This window comes from Podarcis bocagei (genome assembly GCF_964188305.1).
Source record: "Podarcis bocagei genome assembly, chromosome: 3".
In the NCBI taxonomy this organism is placed as follows: domain Eukaryota; kingdom Metazoa; phylum Chordata; class Lepidosauria; order Squamata; family Lacertidae; genus Podarcis; species Podarcis bocagei.
The window spans coordinates 102,163,321-102,179,103 of record NC_138127.1 but is presented as its reverse complement, the minus strand read 5'-3'; the positions used below and the strand labels follow the sequence as shown (position 1 = coordinate 102,179,103).

The window sequence follows — 15,783 nt, the reverse complement described above, 5'->3', positions numbered from 1 at the left end:
GGTGACTAGCAGCCACAGAGGAGGAGACACCTGTCCCTTTAACCTTAGGATAGAACAGGGGATTTTGGCATGTATGGCTTGTTATTTCACAATGCTGAGGGGGTAAGGAAAGCCTGCCCCTCCAGATCCTGCAGTAGCAATGAGGCACAAAACTGTTTGGCACACAGTTGAGCACCAGCAGTGGTTCGATCAGCCGTGTGGGGGAGGGCACAAGATTAGCCTGTGGGCCAAATGTGGCCCTCCAAACCTCTGCACCTGGCCCTCAGGACTATTTCCCGGCCACACACCTCACTGGTCCTGCTTCACACATTAGATTTTATTAACTAACTCTTACTTTGAAATTAATGGTCACAGCTAACTTATATTCATTAATTTCAATAGGTTTTTATTTTTTGGCAGTGCCAGGAAAGCCCTCAACCTAAAAAACGTTCATTATCCCTGGTATAGTAGAGAGTATATCAGACGTGGCCAGAGAAAGTTAAATACAACCCATTAAGAGGATCTAAAAATGTTTAATAAACTTTACTATCATGCCATGCTATTCTGAAACATCAGGTTTCACCCCAAAGCTGATGCTGTTATGCTGCAAAGAGTTTCTTTGCACATCAAGCTTCTAGGCTCAGTGTTTCTCAATCAGGGGATACCCCACCCCACCCCCGAGAGGGAGCATATGAATATGTTAGGTGGGTGTGGATTTCGCATAAATATGTAGAAGATATGTACAAAATTGAGAATAAAAAATATGCAGTGTTATGTTCAAAAAGCGAGAAGATCATACACAGATGATTACATGAACTGCACGTTATCACAGGTGCACAGGTGCAGCATTATTTCACAAGCAGTGCAGTGTTCTATATACACAGCAGTTGGTTGTGCGTGGTGTGGTTAATAAGTCACATGCTTAGTTGTACAGTACTGTACATTGTCATTAATTCTGAGAACTTTGAACATACCATACACTGTTGCTATTACATATCAGATATGCTCATACGTATCTTTTTTAGCCAGAACCTCATCTATTTCATCTTTGCTTCATCACATCCTTGTAAATACCCTTAAAGTACTAATCTATTTTTTTCACCTAAGGCCTGTTTTGCATCTTGTGTTCCTTCTGCAAACAGTCTGTGGTCCCACTCAGCCAATGTTGGCTTATTATAATGGATGTAAAGATAGAAGTTTTCTATGTGCACAGGTTAGGGCTGCCGTATGTCCAGAATTTCCCAGACATAGTCGAGACTCGTCTGTCAAAAATGCCATCCGGGCGGAATTTTCAAAAAGCGGCTAAAATGTCCAGGAAAACCCAGGCATATAGCAGCCCATATCAGAAGTGTTGATTTTATTTTGGCGATTTTCCTAAAATATAGGTTTAAAAACTTTTGAAATATGGCAACCCTAGCACAGATAGTTGGGCCTAGCTTTTACTTTTAAGCACAACATTTGCACTTATGAACCTCTTGGCATCAGCACTATGGGGTTTGGCAGCTAGTAGGTGTGTGTGGATTGTAGCAACATTATTGTAATTTGGAAACCCTTCAGAGAATTTGACCTTGTCCCTCAAAGCCATTGAGTGTATACTCTCAACACTCAGTATTGTCCAGTATTTCATCAATGAAAGCAGATGTTTATATTTTTGCTTTATGGGAGGAGTGCTGCACTAAAAGACGCATAGTGTCCTGATGTAGGGAAGTAATAGTCCCACTCTACTCTTCTTTGATCAGACCAGACCTGGAGTACACCTGGAGTGTCCAGTTCTGGGTACCACAATTTAAGAAGGATATTGACAAGCTGGAACATGTACAGAGGAGGACAACCAAGATTATCAAGGGTTTGGAAAGCAAGCCTTATGAGGAACGGTTGAGGGAGTTGGGTATGTTTAGCCTGGTAAAGAGGAGACTGGGAGGAGATATGATAGCCATCTTCAAATATCTAAACAGCTTTCACATGGAGGATGGAGCAAGCTTGTTTTCTCCTGCTCAAGAGGTTAGGACCTTTACCCTGTACCCACAGATTCCAGTTACAAGAAAGGAGATTCTGACTAAACACCAGGGAAACCTTTCTGACAGTAAGAGCTGTTTGGCAGGTGCTTCTCCTTCCCTGGAGGTTTTTAAGCAGAGGTTGGATGGCCACCTGCCATGTGTGCCCTTGTTGAGATTTGTGCATTGCAGGGGGGGGGGTAGAGTAGATGTTCCTCAGAATCACTTCCACTCTACAATTCTATGGTTCTATGTAAGGGCAAATATAAGTAGATTTGTCTCATTTGATGGTATTTTAAGACAATCTCACCAGCATTTACTTCAGTAGATCAATTGGGATTTTTAGTAGACTTGAGAACATTGGAATAGGTTCAGTGAAGATTTGTATCTCACTGTCCTTCAGTTTGTCTGGTGGATCTGCTCTTTTGGCTAAAACCAAGCAATACAACAGTCTGGATGTGGAAAGTGACATAAGATGTGTTCTACCTTCCACTGTGCTTACAGTATCGATGCTCACATTAATAATGTGATGGATGGATACACTGGGATCTGACTCTTCACTGTTGAATAAAGAGGGACCAAAGTTCATCTTTGCATGCTGAATGTCTGAGGTTCAACTCCTGGCATCTCTGGTTAAAAGGAATTGGGTAGCAGATGCTGATAATGCCTCTTTCTGCCCCAGAGTGATGCTACCAGTTAGATGTTCTCAAACTGCAATCCATGGCCCGCTGGTGGTCTGCAAGCTCCATTCAGCTGTAGAAAAGTTTTTTGACAGTTCAGAATATCTATCCATACTTTACCTTGCAATCAATTATATTCTTTTCTGTTGGAGATCAAGGCTGTTTGGACCAGAGCCTTTATCTGTAATGTGGTATGTTCATTACTTGCCACCTGTCAAGTCCAAATATAGAAACAAGTTGAATGCTGAATCTCAAAAACATCCATTGAATTAGGAAGGGAAAACTGCAGTTATTAAATTATGAGTAATGTATGTGCTTTGATTTGTAGGAAAAAGGTTTATTAAGTGGTATGTTGCAACACCCCCCTCCCCGTAATTTTCAAGTGGCCCACCTACATACAAAAAAGTTTGAGAACAGCTGGATTAGATGAACAAATAGTCATTGTGATTTCAGGCAGCATCCTATATTTTATTTATTTAAACATTTATATATCTCTTTTTTCTCTCAAAGCAGTTTGCAATCTCCAAAAAACAAACAAACCAAAAACCCAAGTCCACTTAACAATAAAATATGAAAACACAGAGTAGGACACAGCTGAACAATAAACCAGCTTAAAAATGGAGTGCAGAAACAATATAAAACCTAATACAGAACATAAAAGCACTATTACGCACTAGTAAGACATAAAAACCAACAAGAGTAAAAAACCACAGAAATACAAAATTATAATTTGGGAATTGTAAACAGAGCCCATTGAAATTTTGGAGTGTGCGTGATGTGCATGTTTTGCCATCATGTTTGATTTAATGTCTCCTTCACACGTGCAAGGCACTGGCTTGATGATCGAGTGACAAAACTGGCACGTGTGAACCACTCCCAAAGGCTTAGCGAAGAGCGTCCAAGTGACATTGGCCACGCATGTCTCCATGGACCAGTCCTGAATTATTTGAAGTGCATCCAAGCCTCGCCCCACCGCAGCACTTCGACGCCGTTTGCTGCGGGAGCCCCCCCGAAACGACCGTGCAACCCCCAGCTCGGGAGGCGAGTTGGAAGCTGCTTGTTTTCTCGTCCTAAGACCCGGAGCTGAAAGCACTTCTCACCATCAAACAAAGCAATTCTCTCTCTCTCCAAACTCTGCAACCCGCCTCCGAAAGGTTAGGTCCGGAGGCCACGCTGGAAGTGCTTCTTAGTGAAAAGATTGGGAAATCCTGCATGATACAGGTTCGCTCTCAGCCCTGTGCCGGTTTTTTTGTTTTTGTTTTTTAAACTCTATGCATCTGCCATATATATATTTATTTCCACTTTCTAAATACTGATGTATAAGGCGCCGCGTGAATGGAGAAACGTGTGTTCAAAATAAATAAATAAAATAATAGCAATGATGGACGTAGAATCCATTATATGCAAAGGGATCATTATAGGGAGCACATTTGCAGCCCGGGCCCGCTTAAGAGATGCCGGGAAGGGTCGTAGCTCAGCGGCAGAGAATTTGCATTGGACGCAGGTGGTCCCAGGGCCAACCCCCGGCATCTCCAGGTAAGGCGGAGAGTTCATGCTGAAACTTTGGATAAACCGCTGCCATGTCAGTGGAGACAATACTGACCAATAGTCTGATATGGATAAATACGACAGCTTCTTGCCACGCGCTTACGTTGCTATGTTGAGATTAAGTCCCGCTGAACTCACCAAAGGAAGCCCACAAAAGATTCCAGCCTTAGACATTTTGGAAAGCGCAGACCTTCCCTGGGATAAAGATGAAATAAGATCCCACAGAATTTAGTGAGCTCGATCCACCAGACGCGCAGACCAAGACTGTCTGTACAGTAATGACTTGAAAGTAAGCCCTGCGGTGACCAAGAGTGCTTAAGCCCCATATATAAGTGCGCACGGGATTGCTGTCCGAATACCTCAAACGGAGGCCTGTTGTGTTCCAATGGCGCTTACTCTCGTGCAAGGTAGGGTTAGGATTGCAGCCTTAACGTGCTACACTTCGGCTGGATCGTGGCAAGAAGACTCAACCAGAGTTTGTCCGCTTTAAAGTCGAGGTCCTAGCTGGGAGTACCTGGTGTGTTTGTGTATATAACCTTGTGCCATTAAAAACGAATAGGAACAACTTGCACGCACACCCCTGTCTGTCTGACCAAGGGTGTTTGTACGTTACATTGAAGGAACACAATCTCTGTACACGAATGGTCGAGGTGCACATGTGCACGGTTATTCATATGCCACCTTCGTGGAGTGAACAGTACAGACGGTATTCACATGTTAACTTTCCAGGAATCTGCAGCTGAACTGTTCAAATCAAGTGTACACTCCGTCGCACAAACACCAAACCCATCTGTGTTCAGTGCAGCGTGTGAACACGTCTTCTGTTTTTCTAGACAGAGGGGTGTGTGTGTAGTTTTGATTCAATCCCCACCCCCGTCAGGTTAGCCGGTTTCAGAAAAAGAACCTCTATTTTTTAAAAAAGTAGGTGGGAGAAGAAAGGTGTTTTGGTTTTTTCTAAGGGTATAGCCACACCCCAGATCTAAGCAGGACGAAAGCCCCAGGGTGTCCAGGAGACAGTTGTGGGGAGGGACGGAAGTAAAGGGTCTGTAACAGAATCCGCGCAGGCCCAGAGGTGGGGAACCTGTGGCCCTCCAGATGTTCTCCAGCTCCCATCATCTCTGGCGATTGACCTGCTGTCTGGGGCTGATGGGAGCGGGAGTACAGCAAGATCTGGAGGGCTACAGAAGCCTTGGTGCAGAAGGGAGTTGTGCGAAGCTGAACAACAACTTTGCAGTTGTGCGAAGCTAAACAACCACACCAGGGGGAGCTAACGTGATGTCAGGAGTGCCAGCTTGGCCCCGCGACCGTGGATGCCCGGGGCGGTGGGTGCCATGTAGCGTGCATGGCCCTGGCACCGACATCTGTGGGTGCCCGACCCCTTGTTGTGTGTGCTCGGCTCGGGCACCCAGAGTTGGCCCCTGTGCGTGGTGGGCTGCTACTCCTTTAAGCCCCAGAAAGCAAAGCCAGTGCTCAGGGATGGTGGAAGTGGACCCCCTCCCCCGAACCCGGAGGGCACCACATTGACGACCCCTGATTTCTCTGTGGTGCTATATATAGAGGCACACCGTGTAAAAATCACCGGCTCTTTTGTCTTCGCCACCATCCAGCAACAGCGCCGCCGCTCCAGGAAACTAGAATCTATGCAGCTCACTCCCTCACTTTGTTTACTCGGAAGTAAGTCCCTTTGAGTTCCAGGGGGCTTACTCCGGGGTAAGCGTGAGTAAGAGATCCGGGCCCTGGAGCCAGCTGTGGGAGGCGGATCGGAGCCGGCCAGGCCCGGCAACAAATGGTGCCTTTTAGAGGAGGCTTGGCATATGTCTTTTAATAGTGCAGCATCCTTATCCTTCCTTTGCCCCGCCCCGCCCCAGCACCGAAAGCTCCAGAGAAAAATTGTTCCCCTCCCCTTTCTTTTAAAGAAAATGTACAGTATAGAGGAATAGGCAGACCTATCTGCTTGCAAGTGATCATTGTCCAGGCTTTTTTCACCCACGCGCCTGCCCTTTTGGGGGGAGACGCAAAGAACATCAAGGCAGCCCTTGAAATGTAGCCACACATGCAGGGGGTTGCTGGTGAAGACTGGCATTTAAAGGGAAGGTTCAACCGGCCGTGTATTCTAACTCGGGAGAATTGGGCACCAGGTTCACACGGGCGAGGAAGACACCGGCCCAGCCACCTCTTGAGAGAGACAGAATCATCTAAATGCTTTCCTTGAGGATATGTATTCTGTACAAATCTAGAATACCAGGGAAGTGTAATTTCCACCTCTCTTAGTCAAGGCAGGCAGGATAGTTAGACAGGAAGACAGATGTTGTAGTCCTAGGCAACTTACCCCACAGAGCCTCAGTGGGGCTTGCTTCTGGTAAGCAACAAGCATAGGATGGGGTATGAGGCCCATTAGCTTCAGTGGGCGAGTTAAGCACAATTTTTCAAGGCTTCCCAATGAAAACAGTGGGATTTAAGAGTGCTTAGCTTTGGCTGCACACTGGACACTGTGTAATATACATCACACACTGCTTTGTACACGCCCTGGAAGGAAAGGTGTGCGACGAGCTCTGGAATTCAGACTGGTCCCTCTTTAACTTTCCGTTTCCCTCCCTCCTGCCATCTTGAACACACGCTGTGCATGCTTTTTAAAAAACTACGCGCACCCATCTACCCACAGCACGTCTGTTGTGTGCAGATATTGTAAACAGCAGAACTTTTAAACCTTCAAACAGTCAGATCCGATGCATGTTTACTCAGAAGTAACAGCCACAGAATTCAGGGAATTCCCATGATACCCACACGCGCATCACTGACCACATAACTGTTTACGCGTATATACAGTGTGTACACACACACATGCTTACAAATAACCTGTTATGTGCCCACATACAATGTATACGCCTCGCTCTCGGTTCATTCACAAGCAGTTTTATCTATCGATAGACCCTTCTGACTGCAAAGGGTTCCTACGAATGGATTCTTTTGGGTGTTAATTTCCGAGGAAGTTTCCTTGCGCTTGCGCACATGTCCCCAGGGCGTGGCTCCGTATAACTTTTTTTTTTGGGGGGGGGTCTCCTGTCCCAAACTAGAAACAGTCTCCTGGGCGCGCCTCACTCTCTTCAGAGGATCCCAACTTCCATACCCCGAGCGCTTTTCTTTCCGTTGGACTGCGATCACCCTCCATCACCTCTTGAATTTTGCTTCCCAGGGAACCCAGCTGTTTAGCAAAGAACATTTGCTTGCCATTTAATCCTTGGGTTCCAATTCCTCCTTTCCTTCCGACAACAGGAAAATAACGTGTTTTGCTGTTTCTTCCTGGATTTAAAACCCGAAGCAAAACACTGGAAAACAGAGGAGGGAGGAATATGGAAGTTGTGCTAACCTGTAGTTCTGCGTGAAAGCAAGCATGGTGTTAGGCTGAGGGCAAGATTCATGGATCCTCTCTCTCTCTCTCTCTCTCTCTCTCTCTCTCTCTCTCTCTCTCTCTCTCTCTCTGTGTGTGTGTGTGTGTGTGTGTGTGTGTGACACGTTTCTTGTAGCAGGGTTTAGGTGCGTGGATTACACGTGGAAGGGGCTGGTAGTGGAGGGGGGTATGACGCGCAATCTCCGCTGCTTTTGGAGGGCTGGTGACTCTCCCGGTTTACGCTCCATGGCATCCTTACCCGAGGGCAAACCTCCTGAACAACGCGAGGCTTACTTCCGAATAAACGTCAGTAGTCTCGGGCTTGCAAGTCTCTTTTCTAACGGATTTAGCAGCTGGAGAAGCGCCAAGAACCCTCTTCCTTTGGGCAGACAAAGCGCGCGCGCGCTTTACTCACTAACTGTCCAGAAGGAAATCTGACCCACCCACAAAACCAGAGACGATGTTGCTTCAGATATTTTTCAGCATTTACTTCCATCCTTCAGAGCGACAAGTGCGAAGGAGCACTTTAAATTTCCTATGCTATTGGCTTGTGCATTATTTGTGCACTGCTTATTTTTTAGAGCTTGGTACATAACCCCTCGATTTGTGGCTCGCTCTCTGCTGGAGATCCCGAGCACACTTTCTTCGGAGTAAAGCCCTATAGAATCCAACAGATTTTCCTTGCCAAGAATGCAGGGTACTTTGGAAGGAAGTCGCACCTGAAAATGTCAGTGAACTGTCCGAATGAGCAATATGCTTAAGGCGACACTGTTTTACTTGGAAGCAAATCCCACTGACAACTCGATGAAGTGAGCAATTGGGGTTCCGCTCTGTGCTTTACCACTTTCGCTGTCCTATAATATATTTGTAATTTCAGGGTCCTCTCATGTTCCCAACACCTTTCCTGCCCATTTGGTCGAGACATCCCTCCCTTTTCACCTTATACTGTGTAATTCTCTCTCTCTCTCTCTCTCTCTCTCTCTCTCTCTCTCTCTCTCTCTGTGTGTGTGTGTGTGTGTGTGTGTGTTGGTTCTGACGCTGATGTTCTATCCCAGCATCTCTTCATCTTGTATCACTGCCTCTCATGGCCTGCTTTGCAGCTTCTTTTTCTTCCTGTCATCTTATCTATCCATCGATCCATCCATCCATCTATCAATTTATCTATGCGCGTTCCTGGGCGCGCGCGCACACGGAGCCATTCCAAGCGGATGTCATTTTTCACTCCCAACACTTCTCGCCTGAGAAGCGCAGAAGAGTGAGGAGGAAGAGACGGGAGAAGCGGGGAGGGGGTGGGAAAGGCTCCTCTGGGGATGCTGACCAGCTTCTCTTTGCTGTGTGCCCTTTGAAAATATAGTTATGTTTTATTATTATTTTAAAAAAGCAGTTTGTTGCTTAAGTGAGCCCCCTGGTCTTCCTGTTCTCAAGAAGGGCTGCAGGGCTGGAGAAGGTAAATCAAGGAAGGCCCCCTCCCCTGCGTCCCAAGCTCAGCCGCCGGGAGAATCCAGCCTGTCGATTCTATGGGGGGAGCCGTTGCTGTGCTGCCGCCAGACGCGCTGCAAGGAAGGAAGGAAGGAAGCAGCCGCGGTTGAAAGTGACCATCGGCCGGTCTGCTTCCAGTCCAAGAGAGAGCTACACCGGGAGTTTCTTCTCGCCCCACAAATCGGTGTTTGTCTGATTTTTAAACGGACGCAGATGATCCCCCTAGGTTGCAATCCTAACCGTGCCTCCTCAGAAGTAAGACCTATTGAATCTCATGGGGCTCACTCCTGGGTAGGTCGGGTTAGGAGCGTAGTCTTATTCGCCTTGTTCATGCAAAGAATGCCCCACTGATGTAAGTGGGAACGCCGGTGATGATGACGATGACAATAATAATAATAACAATAACAATAATAATAATAACCTCAAGTAACATTGGGTCAGAACTACAGCATCCATTCCTCTCTCTGCGCACTTTGTGAGGCCCATTTAACTCAATGGGACTTGCTTCCGAGTAAACATGCAGAGACTCAGGTTGCCTGAAGCCGCCATCATATGCACACTTACATGGGAGTAAGCCCACTGAGGCATCCTTCAGAGTACAGATGCATAGGACCGGACTGTCATCATCAAATCTCACATATAACACATGCGTGCTAGTTGCAACATATAAATTCCACAGCCCTCTCCATCTCGTTCCCTAAATTACTAGAAGTTTATACAGAACATTGGATCCGCAACTCGGTGTCCCAGACGGTTCCAGCCCCCTTCATCTCCCCGCCCGCACCCCCCCTCGACTACAGCTTAACGTCATTATTGACAATTTGGCGTGATAAAACCTCCGCTTACAGCCCCGGCAAGCCGCTCTGTTTCCTTCCCTGGGATACATCGATTCCTTGGAAGCCACGTCCTTTCCGATGCTTTTCTGTCTTCTTTTAGAGCGTTCTCTAAAAGAGCGTCGATTTTTCCTTCCTCTGACTTCGAGTCCTGCCCGCTTTGGAAGGCAAACCATTTCTTCCCCCTTCGCTGCATCTCTTCGTATTAACCCGATCAGATTCTGGTTCTGGGAGGCGCAAGTGTGTGTGAGAGGGAATTTAAAAAAGCCTTTTGCAAAGGAGAGAAGTGTGTGTGTGTGTGATTACTCTGATCCTAACCACAGCTGCAATCCTATACCTCCTTGCCTGGGTGTAAGTCCCACTCAGTGGTCTGAGTAGACACGCTTAGGATCGCACTGTAAACTACTTGGAAGTTAAGCTCGATTTAAATGAGCAAAATTTGCCACTTGAGTATTAAGCTGTGCGAGAAAACAAAACACTTCTGGATGTAACAGCTCGGGTGTCTCAGATGCAGAGTACAAAGGGGCTTCTCTCGAGTAAGCAGAGACAGCGTGTGTCAGTTCAGTCTGCCCGCGTGTCAGCGAGCTGCCATCCTCGAACGGGAGCTTGTGCAAGTCCTTTGCGTGTGAGTCTGAGCCAGGGATACAGAGAGTTTGCATTAAGTTACCGGAGGGGAGGACGGAGAAGGAGCCATTTTTGCTGTGCCTTTGAACCCATCGTGCTGCAAAGTGTGTGAAACTGGATGCGTGCGTGTTTGTGCGGGCAGAGCAATGAGCTTGCCTATGAGCGAGAGCCTAACGTGTGAATGAGGCAGCAGCTCCTGGGTGACCTCGTGTTAAGAAAGTTAGTCGGTGCCTGGGGCGGTAGCGGGAACTGCTCCCAGTCTCCCTTGAACTCTATGGGTCTTCAGTACGATTAGGCCTCCACATGCAGGGGGCTGCATGATGGGCACGATCCAGCCAAAGTCCCGAAAGACAAGCATCCACGGAACTGAATTCTCAGGGCACGTTCCTAAGTCAGCGTGCAGCCTGAAGCAGTTTTGAATCCCGTTGATGGGCCTGGCAGCAGCACGTGCCGAAGACTGCAGCTCCCAAATGCCTTTACTAGTGAGTAAATCCCCTTGAATCAAGTGGGTTTCTTTCTCCACAAACAGGCACAGCCTACACGTTTTTCCCAAGGAGGCTTTCAACTGCTTAACTTTGGCTGGATCGTGGCCAGTCGGTACGTAGCGCTTTGGGTGGCGCTTGCGAAACGCGCTTTGCCTGGCCAGTAACACGCGTCGCCGCCGCCGCCGCTGTTTTATGCCTCTTCTTAGCTCAGCAAGACTTGTCCAAGCCCTGAGCGGAGTCTTCTCGCCCTTTGATTCTTGCAGACCTGCAGCTTTTTTTCTTTTTGGGCATCCATTACTTAGATCCGACCCACCAAGCCCATACTTCGGCAAGACCATTCCTTAGCCTTGCAATTTCCATGCATTTTGGGTGTGCGTGCAACGCATAAAGCTGCAACACCTTCTGCTCCCCCCCCCCCAAATCTTCTGCTTCCTATCTGTTCTTCAATAAGGTTGCTTGCTGTTCTCCCCCTCTGCCCCATTTTGAACCTGAAACAATATAATTGGGGGGGGGGATCACCAACGCCTTCTTCCAAAGTCCACTTCCCAGAGTTCACCTTTTCTTTCTCTTCCTCCTTCTCACCCAACCCCTCTCCTTCTATAATTTATATACTTTTCATGAAGAAAACTTTCCCTAAACTTTATCCTTTCCTATACTTGTGGATCTCGTTCTTCCCTTTCCCCACCAAATAAAGGCTTTTTTAAAAAAAATATATTTTGATGGAGTGGGGGTCCTTTGCTGACCTTCAGCAGTGCTTCCCTTTCACCGTTCTACATTTTGAATACGGGCTTAATCGCTGGGAGACAGATGCACTCCCCCTTGTCTGGTTCATCTAGTCTGCCTCTTACCTTTAAAACGTTACACCCTTTTTCTTCACTTATTAGGTCTCCCCCCTTCAGTGCAATGTGGGTGGAGAATCACAAATGTGATTTCCTTCTCCATTTTTTCCTAATCTTTTGCCTCTTTTAAATATATACGTATAGTAGACACCTTGCTTTTTAAAAAACAACAACACTTAAAACATTTTCTCTTCCTTATACAGTATATATTTGTACAGTGCATTGTCAGGGACTGAAAGACCAGCCCCAGGGTTGCTTCCTCATTTACAATCAGGATCTGCAACCCACTTACTTCAGAGTAATCCTATTGTCTTCCCAAAAGAATGAACCCTCAATGCTGCTGCTGCTGCTGCAACAGGTCAACTTCTAACTCTGCAACCTGTTCTAACCTGTCTGATATTGCTGCTGCTGCTGCTGTTTTTCTCAGTAAGATTTCAATGCATAAACCCGGGCAAAAGATGGCTGTCACTGGCCTGCGGAGTGGGGCAGATATGAGTTAGGATGGAGGAGTCAAGAAGGCTGGAAGATATTACGATCCTATGCATCTTTTCATCGAAGCAAAGTCGGCTGTTGTCAGTAAGGCTTCTTCTCAGGCTTTTAAGTATTCACTGGGTTACAGTGTCTACTCAGACATAAACACCACTGAATTCAGTAGAACTAGCTCTCAGGAAAGTATGTACTATCACACGGCCTCTCCCTCCCAAGTGGACATTTTAAACTGTGCGCGCTTTTGTCTGTTGCAGGGCGAGGATTCGAACCCCTTGCTGACCAGGGAGTTTTTCTCTCTCCCGTGGGGCACTTCATTTCGCATTAATTCACGCCACGGCCACTTGCTTAGATTTAGACCAATTCGAGGGAGGAAGCGCTGCCCATGGATGCGAATCCTGACAAGCCAGGAGGAGCCTCCCTGGTTAGGAGCAGTGTACCTGCCCGCTGGAGCGAGGCAGGCGCGCGCCCACAAACACCGGCTCTGCCGTGTGAACTCCCCAGGGACAACCCGCGCGACAACCCTGACATTCTAGGCACGCACTTCGCCCGATTGCCACCACTTCCCCAAAAACCCCCTTCTTTTTAATTGCGCGGTCAATTGCGAGCAGCAACTCGCTGCGAAAAATATTTTAAAAAGGGGAGACCGGCTTGCCGTGGCTTTTGACTTAAGAGATGTTTGTTCTCTTTACGCGCTTTCCCCGCCCCTCTCCCTTTCTAGCTTTTAAATTTCCCTCCTGGCTTAATTTAAAAAAGAAAGAAAGGAAAGAGGCCCCCCTCCCTTTCTTCCGAAACCAACGTGCCTCCTTTTCTTCTTGGTCACTCACTCTCTTGCTCCTGGGCTGGTGCGCGCCTTTACGCACGCCTCTCTCGCCTTCCCTCTGCCTCTCCACCCCCCCCCCCCGTCTTCTACCACTCCTCCCTCCGGAGGAGCAGCCGCCGCCGCCGCGTGTGCCTGATGCCTCGGAGGGTAACCCCCCCCTCCCTGGCCATTGGCTTGCCCTGCGCCGGGCTCCCCCCCTCACTCTTTTGCTTGATCATGTCCAGCCCCCGATGACTGTCCATTGGCGTGGCGCAGTCCTTCCCTCCTCCCCTTCCCTCCAGTTTCGCCCTGCCCATGTTTTCTATGTCTGTGTCCATCCAGTCGCTTGACGTTCAAGTTCGTAGGGACGTCACGTCCGCACTTGAACTTGCAGCTCAGGGGGGCTTTTTGCCATTTTTTTCATCTCTCTTTCTCTCTCTCTCTCTCCTTTCTCTCTCTCCTTTTTTTTCTCCCTCTCTCCCTCTTGCACAGAAAGGAAAAAAAAGCAAAAGAAAAAAGCAAAGCCATGACTGCTATCCCACAATTCATCTTCCCCGCGCCATCTTTGTATTATTTCTAATTTATTTTGGATGTCAAAAGACATTGATGAAGATATTTTCTCTGGAGTCTCTTTCCTTGCTCACCCGGCGCTTCCCGATGTGATCCGAGCGAGAGAGCTCCGCGCGCGCCCGCCCGAGCCACCAACACCACGATGTCTCGCCGCAAGCAAGGGAAACCCCAGCACTTAAGCAAACGGGAATTTTCACGTAAGTAAAACCTTCTCGCCTCCTTCCTTTCTACCTCCCTCTCCCTTGCAAGATATAGAATATATATAAAATAATTACATTTGGTTTGCATTTTGCAAATTCCAACCTTTTGTGCATGCATATTTTTTTTTAGTTTGCAAGGAACACAAAAAGCAACTCACCTTAAAACTCAGCCCCCCTCTTTTTATCGCTACCACCTAGATTACTTTTCAAATAAGCTCATGTTGGCAAGCACGCTGTCTCTCAAAGTTCCGTTTATTTTCTTCTTTCTTTCTCCAGTTGATTCGGCTATATTTTGCCGGAAGAGAGCGCGAGTGTGTGTGTGTGTGTGCGCGCGCGCCTGCAGCTTACAAATGAATTGCAACTTAAAGCAAGCGAGCAAAGACACATTTTTGTGTGCTTGCGAGGTGGGGTGGGGGGAGGCGAGCTTTTGAAAAAGGAGGAGGAAAAAGTGAGAAAAAGAGATGTGTACGGTTTGAATCGGGACTCGATGCTCTCATTTCACACGGGCAAAGAGATCGAGATTAGGAACTCTTGGGGCGCCTTGTCATAGAAGGAGACATTCCCCTTTTTTCAAATCCGCTTTGCTCCCTCGGTGGAGCCCTTTTTTGTAGACACTAAAAGGTGCAAAAGGGGGGACCTTCTCGCTGCTTCTTTTGTCTCCACTGGCGAGATCTGGGGTGGTGGGAGATCGCCCACCCCCACCCTTCGCTGCGTGTCCCGCTCCTTTCTCTCTCTTTCTCTCTCCCCCCACCGCCAAGCTCCGCACAGCGAAAGGGCAACGAAGAGGGCAGACGTGGTGTCTGTTTTGGGCCGGAGATCGGCTGCTTTTCTCTGCTTCTACCGCCACGATTAAGCTCTCCTTGCTCCACAACACCGCCCCCCCAAGCTCTTACCAACAGTCTTTTTTCACCCCTCCCTCCCCCTTCCCTCCTCAGCACCCAAACTCCTGCTTTGCAGAAACTTGGGTTTCTGCATGCATGGAGCGAAGAAGGCGAGAAAGATCGCAGCGTGTGCGTGTGTGTGAGAGAGAGGAATTCCCTTCCTCTCCCTTCCTCGTACTATTTTTTGGAAGATTTTCAAGAAAAAAAGAAAAAAAAAGTGGAAGTGGATTTTGATTGGGAAAAATCTCGTGTCTGAATGTTTACAAGCGCCTCGTGTGCTGCGGAGTCGCTGCCAGGAAAACAGAGCAGGAGAAGAAACGGCTTTGGAAAAGGGGGGAAATGAATACAACGTATACGCAGAGAGAGAGAGAGAGGCGCACAAATGCAAGCTATATAGATTTTCTGTTTAAAAAACCCAGAAGGCTAGATCCTGTTGTCTCTGATCACAATGGGAAAATGATTACCAAATAGTAATAATAATAATTAACAACCAACCAACCCAGTCTTAGACAACTCAGTACCAAAAGGGTTTTTCCGCCCTCCTATTTTTTATTTAAATGCTGATATTTATTTAATGGTGTGTTGTTGTTTTTTTTGCAACGCACAGGCTTCCTTTCTCCCAGCCAAGCGGTGCACAAAAGCTTGAGCCGTGCTTGCTAGCAAACACAAAAGGGAAGTCTGGTCTGGACTTGAGATGGTTGGTTGAAGGCGGGCTGGCGAGGTGTGGGGGGTGGGGAGCGAAGAGAGGAAGAGATGAAATGTACAAGTAGTGTTTGCAAAAGAGAAAAATTTGCATGTTTTTTTTTTTTTGAAGGCAGGGGAGATGTTTTGTTGCCCTTTCCTCTTCTAATTTGCAAGATTAAAGCCCCCTCCCGGGCTTTTGCAAAAGTTTGTATTGTATCCTCCCCCCCCCCCATCCATAACCTCTGTCTGAATTGCAATGCAAAGTAATATCGCTTTTGCAACACATACGCTTAGTTGAAGTGACCCAGCGA

General features: G+C 47.4%; 1 protein-coding gene and 1 long non-coding RNA gene across 4 annotated transcripts in view; one reads left to right on the top strand and one right to left on the bottom strand.

Annotated features, from left to right (window-relative positions):
- The window catches only part of BCL11A (BCL11 transcription factor A), a 261,059-nt gene that overhangs the window by 85,209 nt on the left and 160,067 nt on the right, over nucleotides 1–15,783 (top strand). The window contains exon 1 of one of the 3 annotated variants that reach the window (XM_081188532.1): nucleotides 13,258–13,904. The exons of the other annotated variants lie outside the window; for them this stretch is intronic. Coding sequence (XP_081044658.1) covers nucleotides 13,850–13,904 — 55 coding nt within the window. The 5' untranslated portion in view covers nucleotides 13,258–13,849. Of the gene's footprint in view, nucleotides 1–13,257; nucleotides 13,905–15,783 lie in introns of those variants that run through there. 3 annotated transcript variants of the gene reach the window in all.
- LOC308584244 lies at nucleotides 493–15,249 on the bottom strand. Its single transcript, XR_014006695.1, has 2 exons — nucleotides 14,066–15,249; nucleotides 493–2,864 (listed from the first exon to the last, which is right to left on the bottom strand). It is a non-coding gene; the product is annotated as an uncharacterized lncRNA (long non-coding RNA).